The following is a 19,794-nucleotide window of genomic DNA, read 5'->3' on the forward strand; positions in this document are numbered from 1 at the left end:
TTGGGACCAGCAGGTCATCCCCACGGCCGAATTCACATGGAAATCAAGGGCACCGCCGCCATGTCGCTTCTTTACATGGCTCGCAATCCAGGACAGGTGCTGGACGTTCGATCGGCTAGCAAGACGCGGACTGGATCATCAAGACTGCTGCCCCTATGTGCAGCCAAGACGAGGAGAGCATAAACCACGTTCTACTTCAGTGTGTTATCGCACGGGAAGTGTGGACGGCGATCTGCCATCCCTTGCGCAAGCCGGAGTGGATACCTACTGTGAGTGAAAGCCTCGGGGCATGGTGTCAAGGCAAGGGAGGAAGAAGGCATGCCGAGAGAGATGCAAATGCAATCATCATTCTAGGGCTATGGCAGATATGGAAGCATCGCAACTCTATCGTTTTTTATGGAGCCACACCTTCGAAGAACAGGATCATCCAGGCAGTCGCCCGTGAGGGCCGTATATGGAAGCAAGCGGGCATACTACAAGGAGACATGGACGCTTTCTTTGCAAAGGTGGAGGAGTGGGTAGTGGAGCGTCAGTAGACATAGGAGAGGGAGGTGGAGGGTGGAGTTAGTGTACAGTGTATATATGTAATCTGTAATGCTAACGTGGACGGGCTCTTTACCCCGATCCCTTCTTTATAATATACTTACTCCGTTCCTAAATATTTGTCTTTCTAGAGATTTCACCAAGTGACTACATACGGAGCAAAATGAGCGAATCTACACTTTAAAATATGTCTACATACATCCGTATGTTGTGTCCATTTGAAATGCCTAGAAAGACAAATATTTAGGAATGGAGGGAGTAGTACGCACACTCATGCGTATTCAAGAAAAAAAAGAAGATGCCTCGCAATAAAAGTGCCAAGTGGCCTTCCCCTTCTCCTAGCCGTTGGTTCGACGACTGGAAGACCTAGCCCCAGCACGGCATTCCGCACGGCGATGGCCAGACGACCGTCCCCTCTTCCCCGACCTGTCCGCGGCAGACATGCGAACGCTTCGCGCCGCGCTGATCTGTTTCCGCCCCAGATTCGTTCTGGTTCGCGAGGTGCGCACGATCTGTCTCCTGTTTGCTAGATTTACTGATTTTGCCCCAGATCTGTCCCCGCTTTTGCTGTTATTAGGTAAACGAAATGTACCACCCGCGTTGGTAATATGCATCGTGCCCTAGAAACATGGGATTGGAATCTGATTCCAAAGCCTGGGTCAACTTGAATTGGAGTAGTTGATTCCGTTCCAGTTCTAGCAGGTGGAGATTCTCTTATTTACCCTGGCATTCGTTTGGACCTAAAAAATTGGATTTGTAATATATTCCAGTTATTTAGAATTTGAACCCATCTCTGAAATCCAATTCAATTCTTGGGAGCACATGCCATTGTACTAGGATCCGTTTCATGATAGTACTTAGGATATCTGGGCAATATGCTTGTAGGCTGTAGCAAAGGATATAAGGGAAGGGGCTCGACGGATTAACAAGTTTTAACTGTTTGTGAATAACATCTCTTCACATCCCTCCGTGCCGGAGGATCCTTAACGAAACTGTCTGTGAAAATTCACCTTCAGCCAGCATCGTACCTGCCCGCTCTAATCTGGTAGACTGTTTCTGATGGGAGGGTCTAGAACTCCAGATTGCCCAAGTACACGGGTGCTGTCAATAGAATGCTGCCTATTTTTGACCTTGCTCCTAGTGCAGTAGCTACTGTTAATCAAGTTACCGTTCCGCCAAAGAGAGGGAGGTGAGGGTAGTAGGCCGAAGGTAAGAAACTTTTGTCAAATCTTTGATGGGTGGTGCAATCGGAATTGAAATACCATGACCAGAGTCGGAGGAAGTGAAGCCTAACTTTTAGGGCTTTTTGTCAGAAGATTTTGTAGGAAGTGTGTGGATCTACATTTGATTTGGTCATTGCAGGAGTATTTCACGTAGAAATGCTCTGCTATAATGCAAGTTGCACCTGGAGAATAACACACGATGAGTACGTTAGGGAATCAGAGTTATGTTTAGGATTGTCAGGCTGTCGTCAAATAAAGTACCCCTTAATTAATTTGGCTGGTATGTTTCCCTCATTCATCTCTTGGAGTCTGCATGTACTACATCTTGAGTTGTATACAAGTTCTTCAAGGGCTCAAGTCGGCCTTAAGGCTCTGGCAGTATGCCACCAGCCACCTATATATAGGTATGAGGTTATTGTAAACACAGGAGTATTTTTGCATTGAGTTCATTAAAAAAAACAGAAAAAACACCATATTGGGGTGCACCAAGCTTGTGTGTTTGTATGCTAATCCGTGGAGTTGATCTCAAGGTCAATTGTGCGCAAGTGTGTATGTAGTTCTGTTCTTGCTGATTCCATGCAATACCTGAAGGCTGAAGCATACACTTTCTTGAGGTTGGGTAGATTGCAGAGTCAGCAGTTAGTAAACACTGGACGAATGTAACAGATCCATTGTCTTTTTTTTTACGCAATCTTGCCTGTCATAGCACTTGAAAGTCCCTTGATCCCATCTACTCCCTCCATTCACAAATATAAGATGTTTTGGATATTTCAATATGTACTACATACAGACTGAAATAAGTGAACAAACCCACTAAAACGTGTTTATATACATTCGATTCAGAAAAAAGTTAGAACTTCTTATACTCCCTCCATTCCACAATGTAGTGCCTATAGATTTTTGTGAAAGTCAAACTTTGCCAACTTTGACCAAGTGTATAGAGAAAACTGTCTACATCTACACTACCAAACATGTACATTCTGAAAATATAACTCACGATGTATCCAATGATGTGCATTTGGTATTCTAGATGTACCTACTTTTCTCTATAAACATGGTCAAAGTTTGTAATGTTTGACTTTTGTAAAAATCTATAGGCACTACATTATGGAATGGAGGGAGTATTTGTGAACGGAGGGAGTACTATTTTGCTGCTTGGTGTTCTAGAGATTTTCTATTAACCTAAACTTTCAAATGTTGGCCGATCGTAATATTCTTGTTCAATTAAGTTGGTTATTGAGCCTAATGTGGAAACCAAGATAGTTCTGGAAATCAAATTGCTTATACGAAGCATCCAAGCTTCAGAATTCAGAGAACCAACCAACTGGGATTATGGTAACACAGTGAAAGAGACTGATTATGTGCTTTTCGTAACAAAACGTTGATTTTAATGCTTAAAGAGGACAGATGTGAGGGAAAAACTAAACGGAGAAAACAAAAATGAAAACCAATTAAAGAGGCTTAGACTGCCCTGATGCCTGCTTGTGTCCATGACATATCAACAAAAGCAGTTTTGGAACCGTTTTACTCTTGCCGGCTAAGTTCACTTTAGCTTTAAGTTATGCTAAAAGCCTAAAACCAATGAGAGCCAAACCGGAGCTTCCCTTTAGAGCTTCTGTAAACTTGCCAATAGCCCACTAGTGTAAAATCTCTTACAATATACTAAATTTAAGTTCTTGGGTTACAGCCTTCCAAACATACTTCCGATGATTGTTTTGATGTTTTGGTGCGGCATGGTTTGGCCACTATTTAATAAACTATGTAATAAGGCTATATGCATCTACAATGAAGAGGCCGGGGGTAATAACCGCCTCCATTATCCATAAAAAAAAACATATTCTGGATCTCATGAGTTTGGCCTGAATCCATATGTATCTCTTACCAAAACAATATATCAATAACTGATAGCAAGTCACTGGGTTTAACCTTTGCATAAAGTAAATTTCGAAGTATACTGTGTTGGAGCACACGAGGTACAGTTATCTTTGGTAACAAATGGAGATCAAGGGTTCATCTCATAATTTTCCTTTCTGTTATTTACATCATACGAGTCTTTTTTTCTTCTTCCAGTAAGTACAGTTTTATTCGTTATGTACATTGTCAGAGTTTGAGAGAGTTCTAATTTTCTTGCAGCTACGGTAGCCCTGCAACTGGGGGGTCATCGTTGAGGGCCCAGATTTGAAGGCCATTGTAATAGATTGGAGAAAAACATATCATTGAATGTAATTGTATACACCTCCTTCCAATCAGCACCTGTAGAAAATATGGAAATGTGATGCTGCAAAGGTCATGTTGTCTTGCCAGTTCCATGAATGAAATACCAAGGTAAGATCGCCAAATTTGTTTCCCATAACCAATTCTTCGGACTTGTATCTTTTCTTCAGAGTTATGATTATCGTTTGCAAAAGTATAGTTCACTTAAAATATGATTTTCCAAATATTATCCATCTTTTGTTTCTCAGTGATTACTTAGGTCCATTGTATCTATAGTGTAAAAAGAACACACAAAGCAATTAAGTTGATACATGCAAATTCTAGTGTAATTAATTGCTACTGTTAGGGACTCGTTTTGGACAAGTGCAGGACTGATTACTTGAGTGGAGGGTTGCTGAGGATCATTCGTAGTTAAAGTGCACCTTCCATAGTTACTAGGTTTTCATGATACCTCAAGGATTGTTATGTCTGTGCACAGCCGTAGTTACTTAGAATGGCATATTGTAGTAGATACATGGCACTATTATTGACGGTTTATGACACTGCAGGTTCAACTATTCATTTCTAGTAATTTGGAAACTAAATTTTGTAAGGAGTAGGTACAGTTAAATTTATTTCTTAATAAATAGCACAATAGTAATGTCAAGGAAAAGTAATATACCTTGTTGCAAGTACATGATGCATTTGCCCATATCACTTATTCGGTTAGACTGAAATTTTAAGCGCTCATCTCCTTTGGAAGACTAACTTCCAGGAAGTACAAGCTGCCAATTGAAGTTTATCGAACGTCAAGAGACATTTCCAAACATATGTGCATTGATGTGAAGGAAAATGTAGCTGATATAAATGGTACTGGTACACCAATTTATGTATCGGTGCATTGTTAGATAATGTTAATCAAATAGTTTTTGTATCAATTCCTCATCAAATTATGATCTTATATCACTACATCTTTATGAGTTTTCTTCTGTATATTACTAATACAGCCCCTTAAATTTGTGTGAAGCAGTTGTTTCTCTATATGTAACGAGTCATGAACAAAAGGTATTCCGAAGTCTTTTTAGTAGTTATATATTGGACTAAAATTCATTAAGTTATAAAAAATATGAAGATACAAATTTTCATACAAGACCTTTGTGATTTTTCAGTTTTGACATACTGGCACACATAAAAGATAATTGCCTTATGTAATTTGAATTGCATTGCGTATCATATGAGTGTAAGTGTAACACACCTCATGGACATAAAAGCCATGCCAACGAATACAGCTTTCACAGCATCCTTGCGTCCAGCGTATTCAATTGCTAATGGCAGCATCTCATACAGTGTCAGAAATGCCATTACTCCTCCCACTGTGCAAAATGGAAAATTTGAATAAATATTATGTTACTTACCAAAACTTATTAACATTTTTGAACTGTTTGTTTCTCATTACCTAATCCAAGTAGACCTTCCAATATTTCTGGATTTAAGTTGCTCGGAAATAGATATGCTGCAAGTAGCACAATTTTATACTCATTGTTTGAGATACAAAAGAGGAAAATAGAAATGAAGTGCACAAACTCAACCTAGGATATTACTCATTGAAGGGGAAAAAAATCTGCTTGTAAAGATAAGTGCTAGAGAAAGATTAGTTGCAATTGGTTGTTTGCTTTTAATGCAGCTCTGCATCTCATTGATTAGAGCATTTTTTATGCTCTAGTATGTAGCACGATCCATTTTCAATGACTGAGCTTCTCAAACAGATAGTAACATGGGTCAGTACATCATGACCTCATGGGGAAAACTCAATTGCTTTGAACAAGTCACTTGTAATAAAATAAGCGAAGTCAACATACCCACGATAATTACACCTATTGGCTCTGCAAAACCAGCAAGTGTTGCTAGTTTGAACGCCTGCCATTTGCTGCATCATAGACACAAAATAACATTATTATTAAACTGCAAAGCTTATTTTCTTTCCAAATCAGTGTGACTATAATATTTATTATGAACACTTAATGTATTTTAGCAATTATACGCTTCTTTTTTATTATACAACAAATTATATGCTTCTTCAGGTAATAACTAGTTCGACTAGCCTTCTGATTTTTTTTTTGAGGGAACTAGCCTTCTGAATTAAACCAACTAAGCTGTGACTATTTTCTGATCATTAAGACGAGATTTTGTATAAAATACTCCTACATGTAATTCAATACTGTCATATTAAAATATGTACTTCCTTGTTTAGCTGCAAGTCTCCTCAACCCGGAATTCGCATAGACCAAGAAAGCACTATATCTAATAAGTGATGAGGAATGACCATGCATACCCCTATTAAATGAGATACTGCAAGCACTTAACTCTTCCAGAGCATGCTAAGTAGGGGTAGAATGGAGTATTGCATTAACCTATTGACCCCTCGATGGATAGTTATTTCGAAGTTGAGACTTCTCAGGCCAGGGACAGTTAATAGTGAAGGTGAGAGAGCGTAAAATATATGATGCATATTGCACAATATTTTAGCTAGTACCTGCAAGTGGCAAAATATGCAGGGAGAGCTACAGCAATACCCTGCACATGAACAGAAAATTCCTACAAGTATTAGCAGATTCTTTGATCTTGTAAACTTAGCTATGTCATGAGAAATATACCAATTTTTCATAAGAGTCAGTTGTGTAAAATTCACCACACTATTGTATTGTATTATTATGTATCTTAAATGGCATATCTGCTATGCACTTGCACCGTGAAAAGGTAGGGAGTATCTAGTCCCAATTTTGTATGTTGGTGACTGATTAAGATTGAGAATGGAAGTTCCACTTTCAGTTTCCGCCAAAAGGGGTATAGTTTAAGTCATTGTAGATACTTAGATGACATTTTCTGTTCCATACCCATTCCCTATTCCATCTAAAAGCCATTATAGATTCAGTTACCTCCGGGATGTAGTGTAGAGCTATAGCAATAACCAAGTTAAGGCCAACACGAAATCCCTGAAAGGTAGATAAGATTAGTAGGATATACAACAAATATTACTACTCTTCGATATGTTAACTCAGTGTCTTGTTCATACTTATTCGATATGTTAACAGTGTTATGGGCTAAAATAAACATGTGTCCAGAATAACAGCAAAACTGCTATTCTACTATAACATGCACGAACGGAGATGTAACATCTGTAGACACATGACCCGTAGATTTTGTTGTATGGAGTGTTCAGTACCTTCCATATGATTTATCAGGTATATAAATTAATAGAAATAATACCAGTCAATAATATATATATATATATATATATATATATATATATATATATATTCAACTACCTGTCAATAATATAATTGAAATTTATCATAAAAATTAATTCAATGGCGAAGGATACATATACAAAAGCAATTTACTGTTTTTGTCAAATTTTGTATGCTTGCCTATAATATACTGTATTTTCTCAAATATATACCTTTGCGGTTCCGAGAAACGCTGCAGTACCCACCGGGAAGTTTTGCAAACTCACACCAGCAACTGTTGACATGAGAACTTCGTTCATCAATGCGATCATGGAAAATAATAAACTTGTAGGAAAGGGGCATATCGTTACGTGTATATGCATATATCGCCCTACCTAATTTTGATAACTTTGTATTTTCATGTGCGTGATTTATTTTTTCTGACATGCGTACTTTATGGAAAACTACTGCTGCTATCGCTTGCCAAGATAGAATTAGTTTTAGGTGTTCAACAGGCGCTGTTGAAATATAACTATTTTTTGGTCATAACTACTTTTACTGCCAGGATCACTTGTTAAATCATGTCCATGATCTTGAACTGTATTTAGGTGTTCAATTTGAGTAATTAATCTAATATTTCTGTACACTGTCTTGTATGAACAAGCCCCATACATTTATTTGGTGTCAATATGCTCAAGCTCGGTACTAAAATGTTAGGTATAATTATATAAGAAAATCATCTGAAAGAACACCTATCACCAAAAATTGGATTTCTGTATAAATTATTAAAGGGCATGTTTTGTCTTTCCGGGCTCATGTTGTTGAAAACACTGTGATGCATTTTTGGTACTATATGTTACAAGTTTTGCAAGTGCATAGGACTTACCAACTGCGGTGACAATTACACTAAAGATGACTCTTCTTCGGTGTCTCATCATAAGTTCCTTCCGTGCTGTACTGTTAACAGTCTTCTTCCCCAAATGAAAAACATAATGGATAATCCTATGTTACTTTTTTGATAAATGCCGATTGAAAAAGGCTGTTAGCAAAGTTGAGGGAATTTATACTTCTTTGTCATTTTCATCAGGCGGGCTGCATTCTGGCTCAGGGAAAATATCGGCAATTGCTGAAAATAGAAGTGCTCCAGCAAAAAACTGCAAAGCAAGGATGAAAAAGGTAAGAAATGGTACAAATGCTTTGCAAAACATCTTGCTTAAAAAGCTCACCCAAAGGTTGCCTTTCAGAAAACCAATTGCATTAACAGCATCATAGGCCAGGTCAAAGAAGGACATGCTCAACATGAGCCCAGTAGCAAATCCCTATAAAGAAGTTGTCAAACGATTATTAAATGTTGATTTGTGTACAAATAAACCTATGTTGTTCTTTCAATGTGACCTTATGGCAGAGTTAAGGAAATTGTTGTAGCATTTCACCTGTAGTATCCCGAGTGTTCTGTTGTTTGGTGCATGATTTAGTATTGCCAGTAGTGCACCTGATGAGTAGCAATAAAGTATCATTGGCAAAAGTAGTAGGCAAATGCTAGCTATCAAGAGGTACACCATCTTGCATTTGATCTCTGCCTAGTCTATATCATTCCAACGCTTTCCAAATAGATTATGGGAAAGCTCCCATTGAGAAATAAAATTGCTTTTGGCTGTCACTTGAGTGATAGCAATAATAGTATCTATAAAGCATCAGCTTATGGGCCCTCTATTCACGTTAGATCCTGGTTATATCATATTGGGTTGCTTACGAACTTAACACTTAAAGGCTTACTAACTAAACACTTGTCAGTTTTAAAAGCTGGAGCGTCTTTCCAGAAAACTTAAACCTACACTAAAAGGCTAGTTGGTGTCGAGGATGGGTAGGGTGAGTCGGACACAGTGCAGAGATGTAGGGGGATACAAATTTGGGCGATGAGCGAGTGGATTCTGCCGTGGAAGCGGGTGTGCTGAACTAACAGGTAAGGACGTGTAATCCTCATGCTCATGTGTGCTTCATCGAAAATAATGTGTACACAAATTCTTCCCATTCTTGGTGTAACAGTAGCAGTCTATTTTCTCTCAGCTGTTAGATGCCAAGTATAAACTGAAAAGATTAATTGCTCAATATTATGTTTCACTTTGAACAAACTACCATACTAACGGCCCACATAACATTCTCACAGGATATTTATGGATGCCCCCATGGACCTTGTACAATTTCGTGCTTAAGATGTACTGTGAGAAATGAATCTTGATTGGAGCAACTAAATGGAAAACCCACACTACCAGTTACAGCTTTTAAAGGGAAACAATTGCAAAGGCAATGCATGCATCAAATGAAACACTTGATGCCAATGATGAATACTACTCCCTCCGTTCCTAAATATAAGTCTTTTTAGAGATTCCAACATGGACTACATATGGATGTATATAGACATATTTTAGAGTGTAGATTCACTCATTTTGCTCCGTATGTAGTCCATGCTGGAATCTCTAAAAAGACTTATATTTATGAACGGAGGGAGTACATGATAATAGTATGAAGAGACAGCAGGAGTGAAGGGCTGAAGGAAGATGCATGTAAGCGTACCGAGGGAGGTGCTTAAGCCGCCTACGAGAGACAGGGTGAGAGCAACAGCGACCTTGGGATCCATATGAACAGACCGGCTTCTGATGGAGATGTATGTGACCTTTATATACAGGCCAGGATGGTGACTATGACGTTAGGCAGTCAAGGAGTCCCTGTGTGCGGGGCAACCGATGATGTAACTGAATGGAAAGAAGAGGGAGGGGTGATCAAGTGGAGCTGCTGGCGCCTGGTTATATATTAGCTTGAACATCTACTCAGAGAAGTTGAGGGGGGCAAGTTTGGAATGACTTGGCACATGCTTGCTTGCTTGGCAGCTGCCCTTAATTCTTGACTTCCTGGTGGTTGGGGTATGCCTGCGGGTAAGGTCATGCTGTGAGGTAACTCTATGCTAGATTTCTTGTGTGTAGATGGGAAGAAAGCTATTTGGGACTAGGAATCTTACAAGCTGACTGGCAGAGCCTTGCTAAAACACGAGGGACGTATCTTATTTTGTTTTTGTATGGAATTACATCATGTAAGCACTAAATTTTGATTTTTCATCGTATAAATTGCAGCACCGTATTAGTTACTCCCTCCATTCACAAATATAAGGAGCCGGATCCTCTAACGTATGGCCCCCTGACGTGTGGGCCTGGGTCCACATGTGGGTGGGCTAACGGCATATCAGGGGGGCCGCATCCAAATATAAGATGTTCTAACTTCTATTCTTTTTATGAATTTGATGCATGTTGACACGTTTTAGTGTGTTTGTTCACTCATTTCAGTCTGTATGTAGTCCATATTAAGATATTCAAAACATTTTATATTTGTGGACGGATAGGATATATTACTGTCTGAAATGAAGGAGGTTGAATCGTTAAAGTCTGTAGCACACAGTTATTAGCTCGCTGCTGGTAATCTGAGGTTGGATGCGTATCTAGTGCACGCCATGAAACAAGCCTCTTTGTTGCAATGCGCAATTGCATCATCAGCATGATACATTAGTTAACTGATTGCAGATAAAAAGCAACGAAGGTGGAGCAAGCAGGAGGCGGACGTAACAAAAAGGAGTGGTGCCTGGGTTGGATTAGCTTTGGAGTTGCGTGTCAATGCTTGCTTGTTCCGTAGCTAGTAGGAATTATGTGTCACAGAGTGAAGGAGAAGAAGCATGCATGCTCTGTAGTAGTAAAAGTGTAAAGAAAAGGCGGCAGCACCGGATCTGCTGGTGCTGCTACATGCTACGTTGCAGTGCACGAACCTACGTCTTGACGCAGGTCGCTGTCGTCGTCGTCGGTGGTGGCGGCGCATATGGAGGGGAGGCGGGTGAGCATGCGGCGGTCGGCGCCGGAGATGGGCGGGCCGGCGAGGAGCAGGCAGAGGCAGGGCTGCCCCAGCTCGCGCACCGCCCGGCAGCACTCGTCGGTGGGCGGCGCCGGGCTGAAGGGCGCCACCGCCGCCTTGCACGGGATCATCAGCCGCAGCAGCGCGCCGAGGTAGTTGTAGCTGCTACTGCCGCATGCCGCCGTCGGCTCTCCTCCTCCCGCTGCCGGTGGTGATTCTCCGACGACGTCGAGCACCAGTAACAATGACACGACTAGTAGCAACAAGAAGAATAAGAGAACTGGTTCGTCGTCACGCCTCCGGTGAATCATTCCGAACAACAAACGCAAGCCTGGCTAGTGCAGCATGGTAAAATGCATAAATAAGACGTGACAGGATTGGTTATTTGGTTAATTAGGTAGGTCATGCGGTACGTCTTCTCTAGCAACCAATGAACGAATGCGTGAGTGAAAATGTCCCCCTCGTATAACTATAAGGATTACTAGTTTATATAGATGTCAAAAGAAAAAGGACTACTAGTTTCATCCAATGCGACATGGAGTTTGTGAGCTCGAGCTCACATGAGCTCAAGCGGACAATAAATTCCAAAGGAACAGTATAAAAGTTTAAAAAATTCTGGTTTTCTTTTGCAAGAAACATTGACGTTTTTTCTACATGCATGCAAATTTTCACAATGGAGTCACATTTGTGGAGGTGTGGAAAAAAAATTGACATGTGTTTTTGGAAGCATTTTGGAGCACTGTTTTTTTTCCACACCTGCATGAATGTGATTTCATCATGAAAATTTACATGTGTGTAGAAAAACACCAATGTTTCTTGTCAAATCCACAGTTTTCTTTTAAAAAATTGCTACTATTCTTTTCGAATTTATTGTTCACTCGAGCTCACGATAGCACTTTTGCATCTAGTGCAAATATTATACTTAGACAACCATTTGAAACCATCTCGAATATGCACGAGTGTGCATATCATACTTTATAGAAGGGGGGGGGTAAAGAAACCCAGTCTACAAATGATTTACAACGCCTAGAGCCATGGCTCCACTCTCACCCACCCGTCCTAATACAGACTACTCACGCCTCTCCCACCTTTGAAGCTCCGCCACGATGCCGCTCCAATCCCCTTTAAGCAATCCCGCTTGATGCCAAGCATTTCCTTTCGCTACAATTGTCCGTATTACACCGTCTAGCGAGGGTGAAGCTCCGTCGAAAATAATGGCATTCCTATGCTTCCAGAGCTCCCAGAGTACCAGGATCATCATGGCTCGTACGCTCTTCGGTTTCATCTCGCACCAAGCATTTAGTGAGTCGTTCACTTGAGGTGTCCATTGCGGCTTGCCAATAACCGTGCATACCGTCCTCCATATCGTCCCTGGGAAGACACATGTGAGCTCAATATGATTCAATGTCTCCGCAACCATTTGAAACCACACCAAAACAATAAATGAGGCCTGGTTCAATGAATGATCGATCCATATCCCCATTTTATTGCGTCGGTACCTAATGTGGAGATTGACCGACAAAGATGAACTGAATTGTTGTACTTCCTAAAAAATAATACTATAAATGAGCATTTTTGAAACATTAACTATTTTAATATTTTTCAGAGAGTTGAGCTTGGCTAGGCTTGACTCGGCTCAAACCGAGCCGTCCCTCTAGTCACTTGACACATAGGGTGTGTTTTCTTTTTTCTTAAAATCGCATGGAATTGTGTTTTTTTACCTTGGTGCTAAATGTTGTGTATTTATGCATTTTTTCTCTAAATCAAATTAGAATACTTCATCACAATGTCAAATGTATCTTATTTTATTAAGAAAATGTTTTATAAAGAATGCATGCACACGCGCATAAGGGCAACTCCAAGCGGAATGCCAAATAGACGGCACCAAATGTCTGTAGACATGTTCAGACGTGTCGGTGGACAGTGGGCGAGGCACCGGCCATCCAACCGGAGTCACCATAAGTCCAGGCCATTTGAAACGGACCGCGCACAAACATGGACAAAATTGAAGCAAAACTGACGAAATTTGAACGAACTTCAATATTGTAGCGACCAAACCTCAAACAGTCTAATCTCTGTGCATCAGTATCATCTCTGGATCGGTAATGCTGACACGCACAGTACTCAAGGATTTATAACAGAGTTTCAATCACACACTTATTACATCGAATGTCTCAAACGAGAACTTATTACAAGAATATGGCTTAAGGCCATCTAAAATCGATAACAGCAGAAGGCTTGGAAGATAAAGTGAGTCCATCAACTCCAACGACATAGGTGAGTGAAAGACAACGACCTATGGCACCTTACTCGTCGTATGAAAAGTCTGCAACATGAAATGTTGCAGCCCGGAACAGGTTAGCACATGAAATATGCTGGCAATATAACACATAGAGTAATGACAGAATGAATGCTATCACTACATGCATATATGGCTGGTGGAAAGCTCTATGATTACAGTTTTGCATAAAGCCAATTTTATCCTACAACAAAGGAATAAATTTTATTTAACTATCATGGTGGTTGTTAAACATTGAGAAGGTTCCTCCAACTCAATCCCAATTAAACATCATCATTAACCCAATCAAATTAAATTTAGAGTGATGAGATCAACATGGTAATCCAAGAACCAGATACTCAAAACGTCCATAACCGGGGACACGGTTAACCATGATTAGTTTATACACTTTGCAGAGGTTTGCGCACTTTTCCCCACAAGACTCATATACATCCATGATCGAAGATTTGAGATACAGTCTTTCTGAAACAATAACTCTTTACTCTGGATGGACAGTTACACCTACTTTCTGCTATATCTGCTAGCCCACCACTGAAAGAGGTCATGCAACATACTCAACTATGCTAGAGCCCATAATAGCTTGTGGCTGCACACGGAAGTTTCTAGCATTAATAATCTTATGATCCCTTTGAGCCTGGGTGGCGGACCGTAGGATGATCACACGGGTACTCCGGGATATCCTAGGACAACGTTGGATTCTCCAAGTGCCCTAACAACCACTGGGTACTCCAGGGTGCCTCAAGCAATCCACCCAGATGTGCATTTCAGTAGCCACCTTAAGTTAACCATTAATTAACAATACTCACATCTGTCATGTATACACTCACCCAAACTACGTCTACAAGCATAGCATAGTAATATAAGCATTACGTAGAAGTAACTCCCAAAGGTTTGATAATAAACAGGCAATAGGTTCTACCTCAATCTACTTCCCAAAACCCACATGTTATCCAGATCCTAACCATGCAACGTTTGAGGGTTGATCTAATGCAATAAAAACTGGGTAGTAAAGCGGTATGAACAAAGTGTTACTTGGCTTGCTGATGATCCGCAAAACCTAGAGACTTGTAGTAGCACGCTTCGCACTCCGGGTACTCTATCGCAAACAAACAATAACATACATAAGCACTCAAACAAGAAGCACGGGTAAAACTCAAATAAGAGATCTAACCAGAAAATTCATCTTAAGAACTCCGGTTTGCAAAAAGAATCAAATCAAACGGAGCAACGAAACTCAAACTACGAAAGAAACAAGATCCATTTACTAATCTAGACTAAAGTCAAATTTTACAGTACCAAAATCTTGTTCAAGTTGGTTAAACAGAAAGAGGGCTTTGAGACAAAGATCTAGGCGCTTGAACGTCCGCTATTTAACTAAACCGGGAAAAACCGAACCGATCTAATCTAAAAAAACGAATCTAGGGTTTATGAAATAAAATCGATCGGTTTTTTAAAAAAACCGGCGGCTACCTCGGCAAACGTGTTGTCAGCGGCGGGCGGTGGTTCCGGGGGCGGCGGGCAACTCCGGCGGGGCGGCGGCGGCGGCGGCTGGCAGCGGCTAGGGTTTCGGCGGCGGCGGCGGGGTGGGCTGGCGGGGTGGGCTGCGGGGCAGGGGCGGCTTATAAGGCCAGGGCGGCGAGGAAGTCCGGGTCGCCCACGGCCCGTAGGTCGGTTAGACTTTTTTTTTAAATATTCCGACGTGCAGAAAAACGATTAAAAGAAATACTAAACGGACTCTAAAAATCCTGAAATAAATTTTCCCCGTCCTCTAAAAATATAGCGGACAAAGTGAACATTTATTTGGGCCTCTAATGCAATTTTGAAAAACACATTTTTTTCTAATTCAAATAAAATAGCGATAAAACTTCGAATAAAATACTTATTTGATTTTAATATTTTCCCTTCAATATTTCTTTATTTTGGAGAAGTCATTTTATCCCCTCTCTTTTATTTTCATATGAGAAATATTCAAAGAGAAAAATAATTAAAACTAAATGATCCTCTTTTCAAAATTTGAGAAAACTCAAATATGAAAATAACGAAATCCCCAACTCTCTCCGTGGGTCCTTGAGTTGCGTATAATTTCTAGGATCAACCAAAAATGCACTAAAATATGATATGCAATGATGATCTAATGTATAACATTTCAAATTGAAAATTTGGGATGTTACAAACCTACCCCCTTAAGATGAGTCTCGCCCTCGAGATTCAGGTTGGATAGAAAATAGGTGCGGGTGGTCCTTCCATAGGTCTTCCTCTCATTCCCAGGTGGCTTCATCCTCGGTATGGTGGCTCCACTAAACTTTGCAGAATTTGATAACCTTGTTGTGTGTGACTCGGCTTGCAAACTCGAGAATCTTCACTGGTTTCTCCTCGTAGGTCAAATCGCTATCCAACTGAATCGCTTCTAGTGGCACTGTATCTCTCAGAGGAATATCGGCCATCTCTGTGTGGCACTTCTTCAACTGGGAAACGTGAAACACATCGTGAACTCCTGACAATCCTTCTGGCAATTCCAACTTGTAAGCAACTTCTCCCATACGCTCCAAAACTTTGTATGGTCCCACAAAACGTGACGTAACTTTCCCTTAACTCCAAAACGCTTAACTCCTCGAAGTGGGGACACACGAAGATAAAATCTGTCTCCGACTTCGTAAACTGTCTTCTTGCGTTTAGAATCCGCATAGTTCTTCTGCCTAGACTGGGCTACCTTGAGTCTATCACGAATCAGCTTAACCTTCTCTTCAGACTCCTTAATCAAATCTGGTCCAAACAACTGACGGTCTCCAACTTCATCCCATAACAACGGTGTCCTGCACCTCCTTCCGTACAAAGCTTCGAAAGGGGCCATCTTCAAACTGGCTTGATAGTTGTTGTTGTAAGAGAATTCTGCATATGGCAAATTGTCGTCCCAACTAGATCCATAATCTAGCGCACAAGCTCTCAACAAGTCCTCCGGAATATGATTGACTCTCTCGCTCTGTCCATCTGTCTGTGGATGAAAGGCTGTACTGAATTCTAGCCTGGTACCCAAAGTCTCATGCAACTGATTCCAGAACTTTGAGGTAAATTGGGTTCCTCTGTCTGATACAATGGTCCTCGGAACTCCATGCAGACATACGATCCTGGTCATGTATATCTTGACCAACTTAGCACTGGTGTAAGTGGTCTTCACTGGGATGAAATGAGCTACTTTCGTCAACCGATCGACTACAACCCATATCGAGTCATAGCCTGAACGAGTCCTGGGCAAACCCGTGATAAAATCCATGCCTAGCTTGTCCCACTTTCATTCTGGTATCGGCAATGGCTGTAGCAATCCTGCTGGCTTCTGATGCTCTGCCTTTACTCTCTGACATACATCACATACTGCTACATACTCAGCAATATCCTTCTTCATTCTGGTCCACCAGAAACTGTCCTTCAAATCCAGATACATCTTGGTATTTCCTAGGTGAATCGAATACGGCAAATCATGGGCCTCCTGCAGAATCAACTTCCTGATCTCGGGGTCATTAGGCACATATACCCGGTCCTCAAACCATAAGGTATCGTGCTCATCCTCACGAAATCCTTTGGCCTTTCCTTTGCTCATCATTTCCTTTATCTCGGCAATCTCCTTGTCCGTCTTTTGGGCTTCTCTGATTTTATCCATCAAAGTAGACTGAATTTCCAATGCTGCTATATAGCCTCTCGGAACTATTTCCAGACATAGCTCAAGATCCTCTGCTAACTCCTTGGGTAATTCTCCGGTCATGAGTGTATCGACATGACTCTTGCGACTTAACGCATCGGCTACTACGTTAGCCTTTCCGGGATGATAGTGTAACCTCATATCATAATCCTTGATGAGCTCCAACCATCTCCTTTGCCTGAGATTCAACTCCTTCTGCGTGAAGATATACTTCAAACTCTTGTGATCCATGTACACCTCACAATGGTTTCCGATGAGAAAATGTCTCCATGTCTTCAACACATGCACTACGGCTGCTAACTCCAAATCGTGTGTAGCATAATTCAACTCATGGGGTTTAAGTTGTCGTGAGGCATATGAAACAACTTTTCCCTCCTGCATCAACACTGCTCCAATTCCACGACGAGAAGCGTCGCAATACACTTGATAATCCTTGCGTTGATCTGGAAGAATCAACACTGGGGCTGTAACCAAGTGTTTCTTCAACTCCTGAAAACTGGCCTCACATTCCTTAGTCCATTTAAACTTGTTGTCCTTCTTCAACAACTCTGTCATGGGCTTTGCAATCTTAGAGAAATTCTCAATGAACCTCCGGTAGTATCCTGCGAATCCAAGAAAACTCCGGATCTCTCCAGCTGACGTGGGTGCTTCCCAATTTGTCACAGTGACAACCTTGGTGGGGTCTACTGATGTGGGAAGAATTGATGGAGAGGTGGCTATGCGTGAGATATTTGCGGAGTTTTATTCGGGTTTTTATTCTATATCTAATTAATGACCCACTTAATGCTACCTTGGTTACTAGTTAAAATTGGGGCCCTCTGATTTCGGGGCCCCCGTTCGGTCGCTCTGGCTGCACTTGCGGACATACGGCCCTGGTTATGGGTGGGCCTGGGGTGTCGGAGTCCGACTCACTCAAACCTCCCTTAGTTTGGTATCCGTTTAAGGCCTAGTTCTTTTGCCAGAATCTGGGGATTCTTCCAGAATCTGACCCCTACTCAGCTTCTCCCAGATTTTTTGAGCCTCATTTGTTTTTACAATCCTATCTAGTTAGGGTCTAATTAGACAGGATTGTAAAACAAATGGGGCTCAAAGATTCTGGGAGAAGCTGGGTAGGGGTCGGATTCTGGGAGAATCCTCAGATTCTGGCAAAAGAACTGGGCCTAAGAGCATCTCCAGCCGCGCCCCCAACAGGCCCCCCATGCGACTTTTTTGGTGCCGACGCCAAAAACACGCCCCAGTCGCGCCCCCAGGACGACGAAAAGCGCCGGTTCGGCCCTTTTTTCCGCCCGGCGGCCGCAAGCCGAACCCGGCACACTGGGGGGATCGGGGGCTCCGGCGCAAGGGAAAAGCGTGGCTGGCCCACGTCGTCAGGTGAAAAGTCAAGATTTTCTTTCCCGACTCGCCTCCCACCCCCCGCGTCCTCGGCCGCCACTAGCTATATCCCGACGCCGCCCGCCGCCCTTCACCGCTAGATAGCCATTCCCCGCCGAAAAAATAGCAGAGGTTCGCCGCGGCAGCCCCTCCGACAGCAGCTGGGCATTTCCGGCCACCGTTTCCGGCCGCGGAGGGGCAGTTTAGCAGTGGGTGCACGCCCACCGGGCGCAAGGTGTTCGGCGATTTGCCTGCCTCGGCGATGGACTCGGATGACGAGGAAGCGCTTGCCGCGCTGCTGGAGGAGGAAGCCGAGGCCGACGTCCAGGAAGAAGAGCATCTCATGGTGCTCGCCGCCCTCGCACTCCTTCTTTGGTATGCCAGGAACTCACAATGACATCAACGTGCTGTAGTGATCTCCTATCTTTGCCAAGCTTGTTGAAGGTCATTCTCCTCCGGTGAACTTCGAGATCAATGGGCGACACTATAACAAGGGGTACTATCTAGCTGATGGCATCTATCCGAGATGGTCGACATTTGTGAAGACCATCTCAAACCCTGTGCCAGGAGGTAAGAACGCCTGGTTTGCGAAGATTCAGGAGGCTTGCAGGAGAATGTCGAGCGGGCATTTGGTGTGCTCCAATCTCGATTTGCTGTTGTCTGGTACCCCGCTCAGACCTGGTCGAAAGATCAAATGTGGGAGATCATGACCTGCTGTGTCATCTTGCACAACATGATCATTGAGAGCGAGCAGGAAGAGCCAGTGTTTGACACTGAACCATACCACAGGCAAGGTCCTCTTGCCCAAGTTGATCACCAGCTACCGGCAACCTGGACCGCCTACCTCAGTATGCGTCAAGAGATCCGAGACCCACAGGTGCATCATCAACTGCAGCAGGATCTGGTGGAGCACCTATGGAGGCTCAAGGGCGACGTCGGGCGCGACGTGTGATGAAATATGAGTTTTTATTTGTTGAACTATATAATTTGTATTGAACTATTTTGTTGAAGCATTTGATTTTTCTGTGATGAAATATGTGATAAAAAATATTTATGTTGATAATTGAACGCCGAGCCACGGCGAACCACGTCGAATATGGGCCTATTCTCGCCCATATGGGCCCTTTTCGCGAAAATGGGGCTGAAAAGTGGGCCAACATCGGTGCCTGGGGCGAGCTGGGGGGCGACGACTGGGCGCAAAACCGCCCCAAGCGCCGAATGTATCGTCGGCTCGCCCCCAGGGGGCGATTTTTATGCGTCCTGGGGGGGGGGCAACGGCCGGAGATGCTCTAAGGATGGTCTGAACGATCAAAATTGTTTCGACCGTCCGTTTTTGACATTTACAGTTGA

General features: G+C 42.3%; 2 protein-coding genes and 1 long non-coding RNA gene across 4 annotated transcripts; 1 reads left to right on the top strand and 2 right to left on the bottom strand.

Annotated features, from left to right (window-relative positions):
* Positions 1–899: 899 nt before the first annotated feature.
* LOC119340374 lies at positions 900–10,328 on the top strand. Of its 2 annotated transcripts, XR_005164510.1 has the most exons (5): positions 900–1,044; positions 3,900–4,091; positions 8,274–8,362; positions 9,354–9,795; positions 9,873–10,328. It is a non-coding gene; the product is annotated as an uncharacterized LOC119340374 (long non-coding RNA). The 2 variants fall into 2 exon arrangements; XR_005164509.1 differs by having other exon boundaries at positions 9,354–10,328.
* LOC119340373 (zinc transporter ZTP29-like) lies at positions 3,895–9,886 on the bottom strand. The gene is made up of 13 exons (XM_037612285.1): positions 9,761–9,886; positions 8,620–8,678; positions 8,413–8,505; positions 8,254–8,340; positions 8,073–8,154; positions 7,420–7,481; positions 6,896–6,952; positions 6,493–6,533; positions 5,819–5,886; positions 5,416–5,472; positions 5,215–5,332; positions 4,642–4,744; positions 3,895–4,019 (listed from the first exon to the last, which is right to left on the bottom strand). Exons 1-12 carry the CDS (start codon positions 9,822–9,824, stop codon positions 4,699–4,701), a joined length of 834 nt encoding a protein of 277 aa, XP_037468182.1. The 5' UTR covers positions 9,825–9,886; the 3' UTR covers positions 3,895–4,019; positions 4,642–4,698.
* A 649-nt stretch (positions 10,329–10,977) lies between the features above and the next one.
* LOC119339015 lies at positions 10,978–11,391 on the bottom strand. The gene has a single exon (XM_037611204.1). The coding sequence runs from the start codon at positions 11,389–11,391 to the stop codon at positions 10,978–10,980; it is 414 nt and encodes a 137-aa protein (XP_037467101.1).
* Positions 11,392–19,794: the final 8,403 nt, after the last annotated feature.

Source organism: Triticum dicoccoides, chromosome 7B (genome assembly GCF_002162155.2).
Source record: "Triticum dicoccoides isolate Atlit2015 ecotype Zavitan chromosome 7B, WEW_v2.0, whole genome shotgun sequence".
Classification (NCBI taxonomy): domain Eukaryota; kingdom Viridiplantae; phylum Streptophyta; class Magnoliopsida; order Poales; family Poaceae; genus Triticum; species Triticum dicoccoides.